The 15459-nt window shown below is 40.2% G+C and overlaps 3 protein-coding genes across 4 annotated transcripts; 2 read left to right on the top strand and 1 right to left on the bottom strand.

The window, feature by feature from the left end:
- The first annotated feature begins 1356 nt into the window (after positions 1-1356).
- LOC135593113 (ASC1-like protein 1) lies at positions 1357-5297 on the top strand. Its single transcript, XM_065082936.1, has 6 exons — positions 1357-1659; positions 2614-2843; positions 2933-3088; positions 3352-3537; positions 4511-4692; positions 4937-5297. The coding sequence occupies exons 1-6, from the start codon at positions 1522-1524 to the stop codon at positions 4966-4968; spliced, it is 924 nt and encodes a 307-aa protein (XP_064939008.1). The 5' UTR covers positions 1357-1521; the 3' UTR covers positions 4969-5297.
- Positions 5298-5743: 446 nt separating this feature from the next.
- Positions 5744-7234, top strand: LOC103997944 (peroxidase 11). Its single transcript, XM_018818574.2, has 4 exons — positions 5744-6022; positions 6102-6293; positions 6370-6535; positions 6609-7234. The coding sequence occupies exons 1-4, from the start codon at positions 5786-5788 to the stop codon at positions 7019-7021; spliced, it is 1008 nt and encodes a 335-aa protein (XP_018674119.2). The 5' UTR covers positions 5744-5785; the 3' UTR covers positions 7022-7234.
- Positions 7235-7688: 454 nt separating this feature from the next.
- On the bottom strand, positions 7689-12040 carry LOC135593111 (protein NSP-INTERACTING KINASE 1-like). 2 transcript variants are annotated; one of them, XM_065082931.1, is made up of 12 exons: positions 11748-12027; positions 11516-11648; positions 11350-11421; positions 11133-11276; positions 10980-11051; positions 10839-10898; positions 10639-10686; positions 10344-10447; positions 9609-9758; positions 9137-9478; positions 8536-8915; positions 7925-8462 (listed from the first exon to the last, which is right to left on the bottom strand). In XM_065082931.1, the coding sequence occupies exons 1-12, from the start codon at positions 11881-11883 to the stop codon at positions 8139-8141; spliced, it is 1965 nt and encodes a 654-aa protein (XP_064939003.1). In that variant the 5' UTR covers positions 11884-12027; the 3' UTR covers positions 7925-8138. The 2 variants fall into 2 exon arrangements, with proteins under 2 accessions (XP_064939004.1, XP_064939003.1); XM_065082932.1 differs by lacking the exon at positions 10639-10686 and having other exon boundaries at positions 7689-8462; positions 11748-12040.
- Between the last annotated feature and the right edge of the window lie 3419 nt (positions 12041-15459).

Below are 15459 nucleotides of genomic sequence, written 5' to 3'. Positions count from 1 at the left end.
ATATATATATATCGTTTGCTTTGGTATTGATCTTGTCGTCTTACTTTGGTAATGACATATTATTTTCTATTGTTATAGTGGAGAGTTATTGTTAATATATATATATATTATAATTTCAATCTGAATCTTAGAAAATTTATATTAGGGCACTCCTGATAATACTTTTACGATGCTTAAGTTAATAAGTTAGTTGAATACATCGGATAGTTTTTAAGTTTAGATTATCTTAAGATGTATTTATTGATCTGGTTTAAAGATATTACTTTCTAATAATATCACCTGTGGTAAGGTGATGCATTGATCTCAGGCGCAATTATCATCACTTTATACTAAGTTTGAGATTTGATTATTTTTTACTCTACGGTGTTAATCGAGCAATGCAAGATAATTGGTTAATTGATCACTTATCGCTGAGATATTAACTATATGAAATCGAGATGTCAACCACATAGAACATTGTACGACACCATATAGCACATTTTAAAATATGACTTAGAATTGTGTACATTATGATTCGAATTTTTTTAAGCGTGTTTGATCGTATAGAAATTTATTTTATGCATGAATACTTCATAGTCTCATTTGCCGACAACCAAATTCCTCGACTTTATCCAAGTTGGGAGGGGGAGGAAAGTACGTGACACTTTCCATCATAAGAAATATGAGGCAATGACGAGTGCCGTGGGCACATCAACCACTTAGGGCGTCAACGTGTCAGCCATCCGTTAAAGGAAAAGCATCCGAGTGTCGTCCTCTTCAATTTAAGTGGGAGATTCGTCCTCTTCAATCGAACTCCGTGAGACTTGGGATCTTTAGAGAGACTGCCTCACGCAGCAACTTCCTTCTTTTCCTATTACTCGGAGATAGTTTTGCTAATTTCGATGACCTAAGGGTGTAGCCAACGTTAGCCACCGCGAGATGGGAAAAAGAACCAAAGAAAACGAAGACTCAATGGAGAAAATTCTAATTCCTTTCTGTTCACCGCTAATATGTATATTTTAAGAAGATTATGGTTTTCCGTTAGTTTAATTCTGTCATATGTATAAATGAAAAAAAAAAAATGAATTTCCAGAAAAGGATTTTTATTTTTTTGAGATGATCATATTTTTAGAATTTTCTAAAAACGTCCCTTCTTTGTGTAACATTTAAAATACTCTTATTTAACAGTAAGTCATTTATATCTTTTCTTTTCACTTCATTTTGTTACAGATCGATCTAGTAATAATATATATATATATATATATATATATATATATATATATATATATATATATATATACGTTTGTTGAGATTTGAAATTTCTTCTTAAGCAATTTGATGACTAAAATATTATATTTAATCGCCTTCTGTTTCGGGCGAAAAATCTCGTCAGCGAGAGAGCAAGGAAGATTCCTCTTTTAAATCATTCTCAGCTTTAGCGAAAAGCCTCAGACAGTGAGCGGCCAAGTAGACGCGTCTTTCCAAACCCTCACCTTCAACCCGGTCTCCCTCCTCGGAGCTTTCTCGTCGATCTCGAATCCCATGGCTTTGATCGAAGCTTGGCGATCGATTGACTGGGAGCGGGAATCGTACCCGGCCTACGAGGATTTCTGGGCGATGCCCTTCTTCGCGTTGCTCTTCCCCGCGGTCAGATTGTTCCTCGATAGGTTGGTGTTCGAGGTCAGTGATTCACAACTTGCGCCCTTGCCTCTGTTCTGATGCCTTCAGCCTTTTGACCAATTTTGATGGAGACCGTGCGGGAAAGAACTGATTTTGATGTAATTTGTTGTAATTATTAGTGTTAGATCTCTTTGCTTTGTTCTTTTGAAGTTAGGATTAACCGAAGGTGAGATCACGTTCCACAGTCGTGTATGAACTTTCTGGAAAATTGTGGAAATTTCTCTACTGTTATTCTTATTTTGGTGGATGGTTTTGTTTTTTATGAGGAATCAGTATATAATGAAGGAAGAATATGTTTTCTGGTGACAATCTTAAACAGAAAAGGGTTATAATATCACCAAGAAACCTATCACCCATGGTAATCTTAAGAGTAAAAGAAACCCTAAAACAAATCTTACATGACATCATGTGGATTGAAATCCAGGGAAGCATATAACCAGCCTCCTGAAATTTCAAACTAAACCTATGTATCCGCTATCCAACAGTATGCACCGACAAGTCATTTTAATGCTTATATTTTATGTACATTCTCAAATTATACAGCTTTCTTATGTCAGACTAGATCTGTTGTTGTTATAGAGTGTCAATGATGTTTTGTTTGAAATGCAATAGAGTCCTGCTGCTTGGTTGGAGGTCTTTTTCCTGAGCTCATGAAATCATCTATTTTTTCACTTTTCAGATGGCTAATTGAAGATATTCCATATTGGAAACAGATGAGGATTCTGCTGAATCTAGGATAACACTAATTAGAATTCATACTGAACTTTTGGTGCCAATTTAAGAAATCACTGGGGATTTGCTACATGAAAATTTACCAATCTTGTCAATGATTAACTGATTGAGTTGTTTGGCTTGTACAATTGGTACTACTTTATAATTTTTTTATTTTCATTTTGTAATATCAAGTGTCTGTTACTTATTGTGTGCTTTTCATAATATCTTTGTTTTCTGTAGAAATTAGCAAGGCGAGTTATACAGCAAAACTCGATCGAAAAGCTCAAGGTTGAAGTAGACAACAGGAGAAAAAAGATTAATAAGTTTAAAGAGTCAGCTTGGAAGTTTGTTTATTTTCTTTCAGGTGAGCTGCTAGCTCTATCAGTTACATATAATGAGCCTTGGTTCACCAACACAAGATACTTTTGGATGGGGCCAGGAGATCAGGTCTGGCCAGATCAGAAGACAAAGTAAGATATGTCCAAATCAGTTGCTTAGCAATTAATGTTCATTTATGGATGGTGTCATGGTTTTAACTTATTTATTTCCTGATTCCCAGATTAAAACTTAAGGCTGTCTATATGTATGTTGCTGGCTTTTATACATATTCAATTTTTGCACTTGCATTCTGGGAAACAAGGCGATCAGATTTTGGGGTGTCAATGGCTCATCACATGGCAACTGTTGTTCTCATTGTGCTATCTTACATATTCAGGTTAGTCTTAAAAATGTTGTTCTGATTGTGTTATCTTACATATTCATGTTAGGCTAAATAATGGATCAGGCAGTGTTATCCTCCGCCATGGTCTACTTTGATCCCTCCTATTAAACCATCAACTACATACACATACTTTGGGGTCACGCTGAATTGCTTGTATCTTTGAGTGACTTGGCTACCCTAATGGGAACAAATATGAAATCCTTACCACTAACTATTTAAGGTGTTTTGGCATTGCAAATTTCTTTCACTTCAAACAGGTTTGCTCGTGTTGGTTCAGTTGTTCTAGCCATTCATGATGCTAGTGACGTGTTCATGGAAACAGCAAAGATGTCCAAGTATGGCGGTTATGAGATGCTTGCTAATGTAGCATTTCTCCTATATGTTGTTTCATGGATAATACTTCGTCTTACATATTTTCCTTTCTGGATCCTTCGAAGTACAAGGTGAGTATAACTCTCTTGATACAAGTTCTATTTATTGTAAAATGCATATGGAATTACTAATCTGCTAAGTGTATTAAGTGAAAAATTCATAAAACTTCTGATTTGGGATAAATATCACATCCTCTAACCTGTTGTTTTGTTCATTTGGAGCCACATATGTGTGTTAAATCTTCAGATTTTGCTTCACAATGAACCAAGACAATGATGGCAGTTGATTGAAATCTAATATCATCTTATGAATTTTTTATCCTCCAGTCCAAAGATGAATCGTTTTACAAGATTGGAATTTTTAGCTATTGTGAAATAAGTGTTGTTTACTTTATTAAAAGATGTGCGATGCATTGGGAAGTTTTCTCAAATAAAAAGGTGAGATCCAGGAGGACTATTTATGTTAGTGAACTCTGCATATCTTATTCTTAAGTGTCTTTAATAAATGTGAAGGGCAATGGAGAGAGAGTTTCATATTCATGGTTAGGATCACATTGAGAGCAAACCTAGGAAGTGTGTGGGGCTTATTGGAGATTCTGGATCACTTAATCTCTAGACCTTTATGCTGAAACAAATTTAGGAGAATTTTTTCTTGTTTTCTGTTGTTTGTCAAATTGTTTATAAGATAATTTGATTTATTTTTTGTACAGATACTGTATGCTTCCATGTAGAAAGGTTTGCACTAACCGAAGAGTTTTTAGTCAAAACATAGTTTCATCATTTAAGTAATTAATTTGAGTAATATTTACTTTGTTGTACACCAATGGGCCAGGTAAAAGACTACCAAATCCTGTTTAGCTTTTAAACTCTTATTAGCATGATGCACTGCAGCTTGTGAACTTTCTGTAATTATATAGTATAAACAACTATTCAAGGATTATTCTCTATTGTTAAATGTTGAGCCAGTTTATCTGCTGGAAAGTTTCATATGGAAGATGACCTTGAAGTAATTAGTCTGAAATCTTAATTTCCCCTTTCATGGCAGCTATGAAGTTCTCTTGAATTTGGACAAAGAAAAACACAAGTTTGAAGGACCAATATATTATTATGTCTTCAACACTCTCCTATTCTCACTGCTTGTTTTACATATCTATTGGTGGATATTAATGTTCCGAATGCTTGTGAAACAAATCCAATCAGGGCAACTCGGCGAAGATATTAGATCGGGTAAGTGTTGTTTCTTTTTAAGTTTCATTTGAAGCTTCCCCAACTAGATGCTGATCCACATCCAATTTCTTAATGATGGAACTAAGAGTGTATATTCTAGGCAATTAGCCAAATGTTCTTAAAAAATTATGCTGGTCTAGCAGCATTATAGTTTTATATGGCATGACATTTTCTATTACTGCTATGCTATTTTAGAATGCACATACTCTAATTTACTGTTTTTGGAAATTCTTCCATTGTGTAGATTCTGAAGGTGAAGACGAACATGAAGATTGATGTACCTGGGAGATGCAATGCATAACCGAAGAAATCACCAAAAGAGAGTTTGGTGCTCATGATGTCTTCAACTTCAGAACTAAACTTCATTATTGGGAACCAAACAGTCTGCTGATCTTGTAGACATTTGATTCCCCCAACGGGGCTGTGTTGTTGTAATATGAATTTATCATAGAAAAACCAAGCTAAACATAGTAAACATGTACTTTACAGATTAGTATATGTTTTCTTCTCTTGTTTTAGAAGTGATTGTCGAGTGAATTGTCTTCAGGTCATGTAATTGGGTTAAATCATATCATTTATCGGTTGACCATGTTTTTAAGTGTTGACTACTGTTGTATAAGTAGGTCAAATATATGTCAATCAAGTCGTCTGATGGCTTGGTTGCATCAAACATGCATTTGTATCAGTATATCCCAATTCATAGTGTGATCAGATTCGGAGTACGATCCAATTTGGGGTGTCTCATTGAGGTTTTTCTTGTGGAACAAGAACAATTGTCTCATGTTATCAATCCAAGACTAAATTTTTTGGTTGCCTTATTCTTTGCTTAGCAAATTGTCTTTATTTGGTTGTGTTTGACTGCCAGAGCTGGTCAACCCAAGCCACCAAACTCAATCAAGTTTTAGCTTGTTGGTTCCACCAAACTCACTCATGTTAGTTGATCCCCCTGTTGACTCCAAGCGGCCTCTTCAAGCAGTTCACCCTCCCATCTCCTGCATGAAGCATATAAAAGGATGCAACGACTGCAACCCTTCTGCTCATATCCTCCCAGCAAGCATCAACCGAGGCGAAGCAAACACAGCAGCAGCAAATCATGGCCAAAGGTGTCGGTTGCTCGACGCCTCTGCAGCTCGTCATGGCTCTTGTTCTCGCCACCGCGGCCATTACCTCATTGGCGCAAGACCCGTCGCAGCTGAGCTTGGGCTACTACTCGAAGACGTGCCCCACCGCGGAGCAGATCGTGCGGACGGAGATGGAGTGCGCGGTGAAGGCCAATCCCCGCAATGCGGCTTTCATCATCCGCCTCCATTTCCATGACTGCTTCGTCCAGGTCGCCTTCTTGACATCATTCATACGAACTGTCAATAGATCAGTAGTAGCTATAGTACTGAACTGCTGCAGCTCTTTAGGGTTGCGATGGATCGGTTCTCCTGGACGACACAGCCACGCTGATAGGGGAGAAGCAAGCAGACCAGAACGTGAACTCGCTGCAGGGCTTCGAGCTGGTCGACAAGATCAAGGAGAAGCTGGAGGCCGAGTGCCCCGGCGTCGTCTCCTGCGCCGATCTCCTCGCGGTAGCAGCTCGAGACGCCACCATTCTGGTATCCTTCAAACCACAAACTTGTCGTCATCCTTGGAAGACATGGATTCGAGCATTTCATCCTTTGAGATGAGCAGGTTGGAGGGCCGTACTGGGACGTTCCAGTGGGAAGGCTGGATTCCAAGACTGCAAGCCTGGATCAAGCGAACTCAGACATCCCAACTCCGCAGCAAGGGCTCGCCACCTTGATCACCAAGTTCTCAGCCAAAGGACTCTCGCCCACTGACATGGTAGCCCTCGTAGGTAAGATCATGGATCACTCTGATTCCTTACGGCCATCCATTCTTATCCCACGAGCATCTAACTCTGATCTCAGGTTCCCACACCATTGGCATGTCGAGATGTGTGAACTTCCGCGACAGGATCTACGGGGACTTCCAGCTGACGTCGAAGAGTGAAGCGTCGGCGCAGGTGTACCTCAGCAAGCTCAAAGAGACGTGCCCTACGGACGGAGGAGATGACAACGTCTCCCCCATGGACTACACCTCGCCCACCGTGTTCGACAACGCCTTCTTCGAGACCCTGATACAGGGAACCGGGCTTCTGAACTCGGACCAGGAGATGTATTCCAGCCTCCTAGGGTTCGAAACCTCCCACATCGTGGAGAAGTACTGGGCAGAGTCGATCTCCTTCTTCAAGGATTTCTCGGACTCCATGGTCAGGATGGGGAACATCACCAACCCTGCAGGTGGAGAGGTGAGGAAGAACTGCAGATTTGCGAACGCCTGAGCTCACCTACTTCTCTACAGCTTCGCTAAATATATACATATATATACACATGAAGTCATACGGTTTGTCTGAGGCAACATAAACATTCGACGCAGATGAACAACGTCAATGATTTATTTCCTCATGTATGAAGATCTATAGGAGTCAAATTCTCATGTTTGAAGATCTACAGAAGTCAAATTCTACTAATAATGAGAAAATTGTTTCGGTTTTCTTATTTTTAATTAAAATTAAGTTTAAAATAAAATTCATCATTTAAAATTAAAAAAAAATCATAATTGCCGAGTGTATTATCACGGCATGCGTGGCACATGGGGCCCATCATTCGTCTCCGGTTACCACACTCAGGTTGGTCAGCCCGGTGGGACTTAAACGGGTGAACAGAAGTACTGCATGTTAGCAGATCCGAAGACATTAACGGCTGATCTTTTAGACATTAATAGTAATCGATCTTTGTCAACGTCAATCTTTAAAAGTGTCTGACCGCCACGTTGACATCAAATCTAGTCAACGCCAGTCTTACCGTCACATTGACAAAGCATCGGAAGAACCCTAATCAAATAAATCCATAATCTCTTTTGTTTAAGATCAAACTCGTAAGCCGGGGGACATTAGTGTGATTTTTCTTAAGAAATGGATTAGATCGACTCAATTTGCTATGTCAAAATGACGATCAAAATCTACATCAACGAGTTCTTCTGACACCAAGAAATCCATGTCGCAGTTCAAAGCTTGGAAATGTGCTGCCTTCAGGAGTGTGATGGACGACATTAAACATGCCGAATTCTTGAGAGAGAAGAAAAGAGGTGGAAAGAAGCACAAGATCCATGGCGTTGAATCATGACATCCTTTACTTTGAGTCCTTCAGACCTATATACAACAAAACTCGCAGTCATACCGATGTCAAAGAACTACTTTTGTGTTTGATCCATGGAGGTTCAACTCAAGAACTTGCTATCTTTGTGCAATGTCCATGGCGTAGTCTGGAAAGGCTCTCATGATAAGAGCAAATACAGGAAAGATGGTAATTGCATTTTACCTCCTATCTTGTAATCATTGATCACAGATAATTCCAGTGCTTTTTTCCATGCTGTTGATTCTGTAGTGTTATGAACTCTTACCTTGGCCCAGAGAGCTCAACTGCTTGGACAAGTAACGACGAGTCATCCGTCAGGTTCGAGTAGCACCTTTCCGAAAAGGCAAACTCAGGCACCTTGAAATTTTGGGAGTCGACTCTCTGAGAGGCTTCCCATCTCTCCACAAGTCCATCGCCTTCGAGCATTCGCACAACCTCTGACATTTTGGGCCGGTGGCCGGGAAGAAACTGTGTGCACAGGAGTGCTACTTGTACCATCTCCTCGAGCTCGATCCTATCGTAAATGTTCTTCAAGTTCTTGTCCATGAGCACGTCAAGCTTCTTCTCTTGATGGATCTTCTTTACCTGAATGATCAAGTAGACAAATAGTAAAGGCACATAAAATGGCTTCAATTTGTGAGTCTAATGTCATTCTTACCCAGTCAAGCATGGTGCCTTTCTCATTCACCGACTTCCCAAATTCTAAAGCTGTCCGACCGGTAATAAGTTCGAGGAGGAGAATTCCAAATCCAAAAACATCAGTTTTTTCGGAAGACTGGCCTGTAGAGAGATACTCGGGTGCAATGTGTCCGACGGTGCCTCGCACAGCTGTAGTTACATGCGAATCCCTGTGATCCATAAGCTTTGCCAGCCCAAAATCTCCAACTATGGCCTCACAGTAATCATCTAGCAAAATATTGGCGGCCTTTACGTCTCTGTGAATTATCTTCGGATCACACTGCTCGTGAAGGTAGAGTAGACCTCTTGCAGCTCCCACTGCGATCCTTTTTCTCGTAATCCAATCCAATGGTGGTTTTCCTAAGGAAAACAAGAAATGGATAAATGATCGTAACAGTATGTATTTGGCTACTTTTGAGCCACTAAATCAATTTTTCATTCATATCAAGTTTCCATATTTTGAAAACTTAGAGGACATGTCTCTTCTAAAAAAGGACATATTAGTGACTCGAAAAATTAATGATGTTGGAAATTTGAGTAAATCCAATAATTTCATTAAGAAGCCAGGATCAGGTAGTCACCTTTTAGTCGGGAAGCAACACTTCCATTTGACATATATGGATATACGAGTAATCTCTCCGAGGCAGTCATACAGAATCCGTGCAGTCTGAGGAGGTTTCGATGCACAGCCAAGCTTATCATCTCAACTTCAGTCTGAAACTGGATCTCACCACCCACGGCACTCCCATCCTTGAGCCTTTTGACAGCTACCAGAGTCCCATCTTTTAGATGACCTTTATAAACAATTCCAAAGCCGCCTTTGCCTAGTATGTTCTTGCTGCTGAAGTTATCTGTTGCGATCTGAAGCTCGCGAAACTGAAACTTCTTCAAATTTCCAAGGCAAACTTCCTCGTCGTGTTGCTCTGAATTTATCAAAAAGATGATTAATTTGTGAACATATGTCGATAAATGATTTATAGAAGGATGTGTCTCATAAGTGAGAAAGGGTAGCAAGATTGACGATGCTAATGCATTCTTGTGCCGTTTACTCACCATCAACTTCGAATAGGATTTGTTGGTTATGTCTTTGCCTCCACCAGAGAAGCAACCCAATGACAAAAACTATTGAACAGACTAATCCAAAGCTGGAACCAAGTGCTAAAGCAACTTTATGATTTCTTGGTTTTCCTTGGGTTGCAGTGCCTTCATGATAAATGGATGGAAGTCAGAATTGAAAGACACAAGCCAGTTCTGTAACTTACATGAAACAAAAACTATAGCATCCACAAGCACTAGGCATCCGACACTGAAGAACAGATAAAGGAACTTGATCAAGGGACTTGTGATAACAATGATGTGGAAGAAAATGCAGACCCATCATTTTAGTCAAAAGTCCAAAATATTTTCAGAATATTAGTCAAGATAGAAAAAATTTTGATGTCTAAGATCTAGCAAATAGCATAAAATTGGTAGATAAGAAAAGGATTTTGTGCATGTGCAGATGGAATTGTAAAATGAATGTAAAAGAATTAGTTGTGACCATATTACCAAGGCTCGAGAATTAATTTTCTTCAATTAAAATATAATTCTTACCATTATCTTACATGTTAATTACACATCGACAATAAGAAAAGTCAATTATCACCTTGTGTACTGATTCGCAGGCACACAAGAGATATAAAACAGGTGCACGATACAGCTTATGTTAGATTCATGTTAGAATATTCTCTGAAGCATCAAAATGAAAATTATATATCGACTAGATAATATCTTGGATAATGTAAGTACTCTCTGTCTCTGAATTGTTCAAGTTGTAGGAAATCGGCATGGGCATTGTCCCGAAGCACTCTTTCTCTGAACCAGTAGCACAGATTAAAGGATTTCCAACAATACTGCAAAATGAAATTTAAAAGACAAGTTAAATATGTTCCTAGTTTAAAGAAAGGATTTTACTGAACACTGTTACTACTTTAAATAGACAATCTGAATAGAAAGGATGCAATAAGGTTTTTTTATATTGTTGGACCAATACTAGCACAAATATATCAGTTAACAGATTTAACTGGCAGTGACTGTAGCCCACCAGTCTCTCTGGAAAACTAGACACATTGCAGAAGCAGGATTCAGAATACTGCAAAAGCAAAGAAGCTATCATTTGGCCTACCCAATTGAATGCCCACTGGCTACATGATACTATTTTACTTGGTCAAACAATGGAACAGTGCACCATACGTTCAAGAAAATAAAGTTCATGGAAAACAAGAAGGGCTCCAGCAGACTTACTTGAATGTCCTAGCTGGAAAACTTGGCACAGGACCACTCAAATTATTGTAAGACAAGTCCCTGAATCATGCAACAGATGAGTCTCAGCTACACAGTTCCTTCAAGCCGAATTCATCATATTACCCAGGTCATGTGACTTACAGGAGTGCAAGCTGTGTCAGGTTGGTCAAAGACACAGGAAATTCTCCAGACAAACTATTGTTATTGAGCCTCCTGATCTCATGTAATCAAACAAATGCAAAAGATTGAGTGGTTATATGGGCCAAAAAATAAATTCCAGCATTTTGTACTCACAGGTACTGGAGGCTACTCAGGTGGGTGATAGAGGTAGGGATGTCACCAGTGAAATAGTTGCTGGAGAGGTCAAGAGTTCTAAGCTTTGACAGCCTTCCAATCTCTTGTGGGATGGGTCCTGATATGTTGTTGTTCTGGAGGAGACTATAAAGTAACATTCCCTAAATCATCGATGTGAGGAAGTTTTCACCATTGACTATCTGGAATGAGAACTTACATAATCTCAAGATTTGTCAAGTTGCCAATGCTTGGAGAGAGTGTGCCGGATAAATTTTGGCTTGGAGATCCTCTGAGAAGATTAAAAAATATATATATATCGATATTCTTCCTTCACTTGAAAGGAAAAAGTAGAACAGGAGAAGAAAGAACAGTGTGGCACTCACAGTCCAATAACTAAATTCTCAGGTGAACATGTAACCATGGTCCAGCTGCATGGATCCACAGAGTCCTGATCCCAGTTCTCAAGAACACTATGGGGATCCTTTAGGGATGCTTTTACGCCCATTAGAGCTTGAACTGCAAAACAAACAAGGAAAACACATCACAGAGAAATGTCATGATCTCCTCTTCACAGAAAGAGAAGAAAGCTCAAGCCATGAAAGATGACAGAGTTACCTTCATAGTTGACACCTTTAGGGGAGAGAACAGCAGCTGCAGGAGACCAAGTCCAGAGGAAAACCAAGACTAACAGCCCATACTCTCTTCTCTTTGCACTTGCTGAATCACCAGCCTCCAAAAAGAAGCTTCCCATGATGAGAAAAACACAAACTTTGGGCTCTTGGAGCTCACAGAGAAGGCTGAATGGATTCCGGAATCAAATCATTAATGTGCTCCTCTCTGTTCCTATCCTCTCTTCTGGACTTAGTCTGGCCATGGCTTGGAAGAAGCTTGCAGCCTTTCCTAGCCATCAGCTCCCCCTGCTGTCAGAAGCAAGTAAAGAAGAAAGAAAAAGAAGGAAACACACATGCCTGCCACCTTATGATGCTAGAATGCTAAAACGAGGAAATGGGCATAAAATATAAGAAAATACAAGCTTTATAGTAATGAGTGAGATCCTTGGTTGAATGACTTCTATAAAGAGAAAATTCCGCGGTGGGGGCAGCCTATACATTTGCTTGGGAAGTGTGTTGAAGGAGAATTCTCTGACAGATAAAAAGAATGGGAGAAGAAATTAAGTGGGATGGGACAGAGTTGCTTACTGACATGAGACATCAACCAGTATAAAAACGAGAACAGTATGTAGAGATAGGTCTTGTTGCTTGAAGCAGGATTACACCAGATCAAAGATGCTTTACAGTGTGTATGTAGCAGCAGTAAACTCCATTGAAGATGTAGTCCACAGGTCAGCAAGAAGACAAAAGATGGCAATGGTTAAGATGGTCATGGCAACTTTGCTCAGTATCTTTTTATTTGAGCTGTCACTGCCCAAAGACAAAACAGATGGATTGTGCAGCACCATTGGATCTGGATGCCAGCTTTGGGATCCCTGAAAGGAGGATACCAAGTGACATATGAACAAAACTAATATAAAACCCATGAGAGAGAGAGAGAGAGAGTGCCCTTTACTATTTGTTAATATGTCACTTGGATCTGGAAACATGGTGCTTGATGATCCCACCAAAAGCACAACTTAGTACTGTAATTTATTAACCAGGACTATTTGTTAATAAAAACAAGCATAAATTCTGATGCTGCTAACTTTTACTTTTCCCCACTCTTACCACTACAACATTTCACTTCAACTCACAGCAAATCTCTTGCTCTAATCTGGTGTTGGCAGGAAATTAGCACCTCAAACTCTCTATGATCTGAGTGCTGCTTGAACCATCAACTGGTTTTGTCAGTTCACCAAAGGAGATCCTGCACATGAGCTACCGACATGGCAAGCATGTTTGGCAACTCAAAGCCTCATACCCAACAAATGAGAGACTGGGGGAGGAAACAGAAATAGGAACAGGGGAATGAGGGTAACCAAAGGAGTAGAGGAGAAATTGGTGGTTTTGCCATGGTCTGAGGTGGAACCTGGTTATCCCAAGGGGAGACCTAATTCCCAAGGCCTTGGCCATCTCCCTAGAATTCCTTCTTCTGTTTCTTTGCCGGGACAAACCCCGAGACACTGGCTAGAAGCTCCAGACCAATGCTTGCAGATCTTTGTTGGGGTCTCCTTTCTTTATTCAACCTCTGAAATAACAAAATAGTGAAGTTTTGCAGCACAGTAGTATGCTTGCGAGTCGTAGAACGCATGCATACTACTTTCCATGGTGCTTTTTCCCATTACATTTTCCCAACAAAATTTTCTCCTTGCAAGGAGGCATCACCAGGCTCACATGACTCTACACAGCTGGGCAAACACAGCAGGCTGTCAGCAGCAGTGAAAGAAATCACAAAGAAGAGAGAAAAAGCAAGTCTTCAAAAGCAAAAGCTCTCTCTCCTCCAGAATAATCTGATCATGTGGGACACAGGGGAGGGAAAAATATTTGGAAAAAAATATGCTTATGAAGAATCACCACTCCTATCAGACAGTGTCACTTCCAGAGAACAGCAGAACATGTTGGTTGAAGAAAATTAACACACTAGCTTGCTATTCAGCATTAAATTTGTTGCTATATAGCAGACTAAGGAAACTGATGACAGTATCACCAGCCAATATTTCATGCTGGTTGATTTGTTTTTCCATAGAACTGAGAAAATATATTTATAAGACTTCTGTTGGGATAGCTTATCCATTTACTTGATGCTTAAATCAAAACTAATAAGCTTAATTATCCTTTAATATCTAGTGAAACATTTGCTCACTTCTTCTTGCATGTTGCTCTAGCTAAAGAGATAACAAACACTCTCTTTTGTTGGCTTGATTACCAAAAAAGCTTCAATTATTCTAAACAACTTGGACGGATGTCATGGGTCAAAGTAAGGAAGAGCTACAGATAGCAAAGACTTTTCCTAAGAGCTTCACCTCATACACGCATGTTTCCGAAAGGAAGAAGATGATGATTGGAGATATCAACCATTAATCATTTATTCCTGAAATTGAATCTAGTTTTTATCATTTAGATCTGCAGAAGAAAAGGAAATTAATTTGCTCGAGCTGGCATCATCTCTGACCTTGAAGACCAGACTGAGAGAAAGCCATCCTCGCCCACATGCTGTTGTTGGCTCACAGCGCAGTGGCTTTTGTCCTCCTCCACCTCCTCCTCCTTCTCCTGTCGCATGCCCCGTTCATCACCCACTCGGGGAACATCCCCACTGTTCCTTGTTTGTGCTGGAGGTCTTTGCGGCATGCAGACTCCTCGATTCGTTGCTATCATCGCAGTACGGACTCTACAAGGAGTTCGCAGTGATGCCCGCTGTTCGCTGTATCATATGATTTATGGATCTTTGTTTGTAGCTACGTGAGAAACGACTCCAGTCCTAGTCCTCGATCGTCTTCTTATCCTGACACTGCCACCATGGATATCGAGTTTCTTTTCTTCATCTATCATGAGCTTAGAATGGAACGGCAACTCCATTGCCCATTACTCGACAGCCTATCACTTACTGTTGATCTGCACGCCATGTTGCAGATCATCAAACATCCTGTTATTGATAGCCATGGTGTTTTTGTTGCTACGGGCGAACATTGGCTCAAACATACTTAGTATTGACTTATTGGAGTTGGGGAAGGCGGAGAATATTTACTCTGGCTTATTGATTGAGACGTGAAGTTTATTCAATAAAAAATAATAAAATAAATGCCAACATGTTGATGAACCTTTATGTCATGACCAAGGTGTCAGCATGACTGTCACGTCGACAGCATGACTCAGTCCAATCTTGGATATGCAAGGTTGTCAATGCGGATGCTCGGGTCACGTCGACGTCAGGTCGGGTTAGGTCCAAGCATCGTCTCCTGAGCGCGGTTCTCCCTCGATGGGTTGCTGCTGCTTCGTTGTCAGTTCCTACATAAAGGTTGAGGTCGAGAGGGAGATTTTTCGACTCCACGTTTCTGAAGTTTAAGTTAGTGTTGTGGAGTTAGGGAGAGTTGAGTCCCCTTTCATGATCAAAGAGGGTTAGCTTTTATACCTGCGAGGATAAATTTGCCATCCAGAGTCAATTAACTGTGACTGACTTCTCAGGCGATCGGTTTAAGTTTCTATGCGAGCGCTGATCGACCTGCACGGATCGACGCTACATGACGTCGCTCCGAGCTTTCCAGGACGACTGTGCTATGATGATACCATTAGTACGAAGGAGGCAACGTGCGGCTGCCCGCCACGTGTATACTACGCACCACATCGGACTTGAAGTTTCATGTCGGTATCGTCACGTCTGCTTACTTGACTTTACG

This window comes from Musa acuminata, chromosome BXJ1-9 (assembly GCF_036884655.1).
Source record: "Musa acuminata AAA Group cultivar baxijiao chromosome BXJ1-9, Cavendish_Baxijiao_AAA, whole genome shotgun sequence".
Taxonomy (NCBI): domain Eukaryota; kingdom Viridiplantae; phylum Streptophyta; class Magnoliopsida; order Zingiberales; family Musaceae; genus Musa; species Musa acuminata.
The sequence above is the reverse complement of the archived record's forward strand: the minus strand, read 5'-3'. Positions and strand labels throughout refer to the sequence as shown.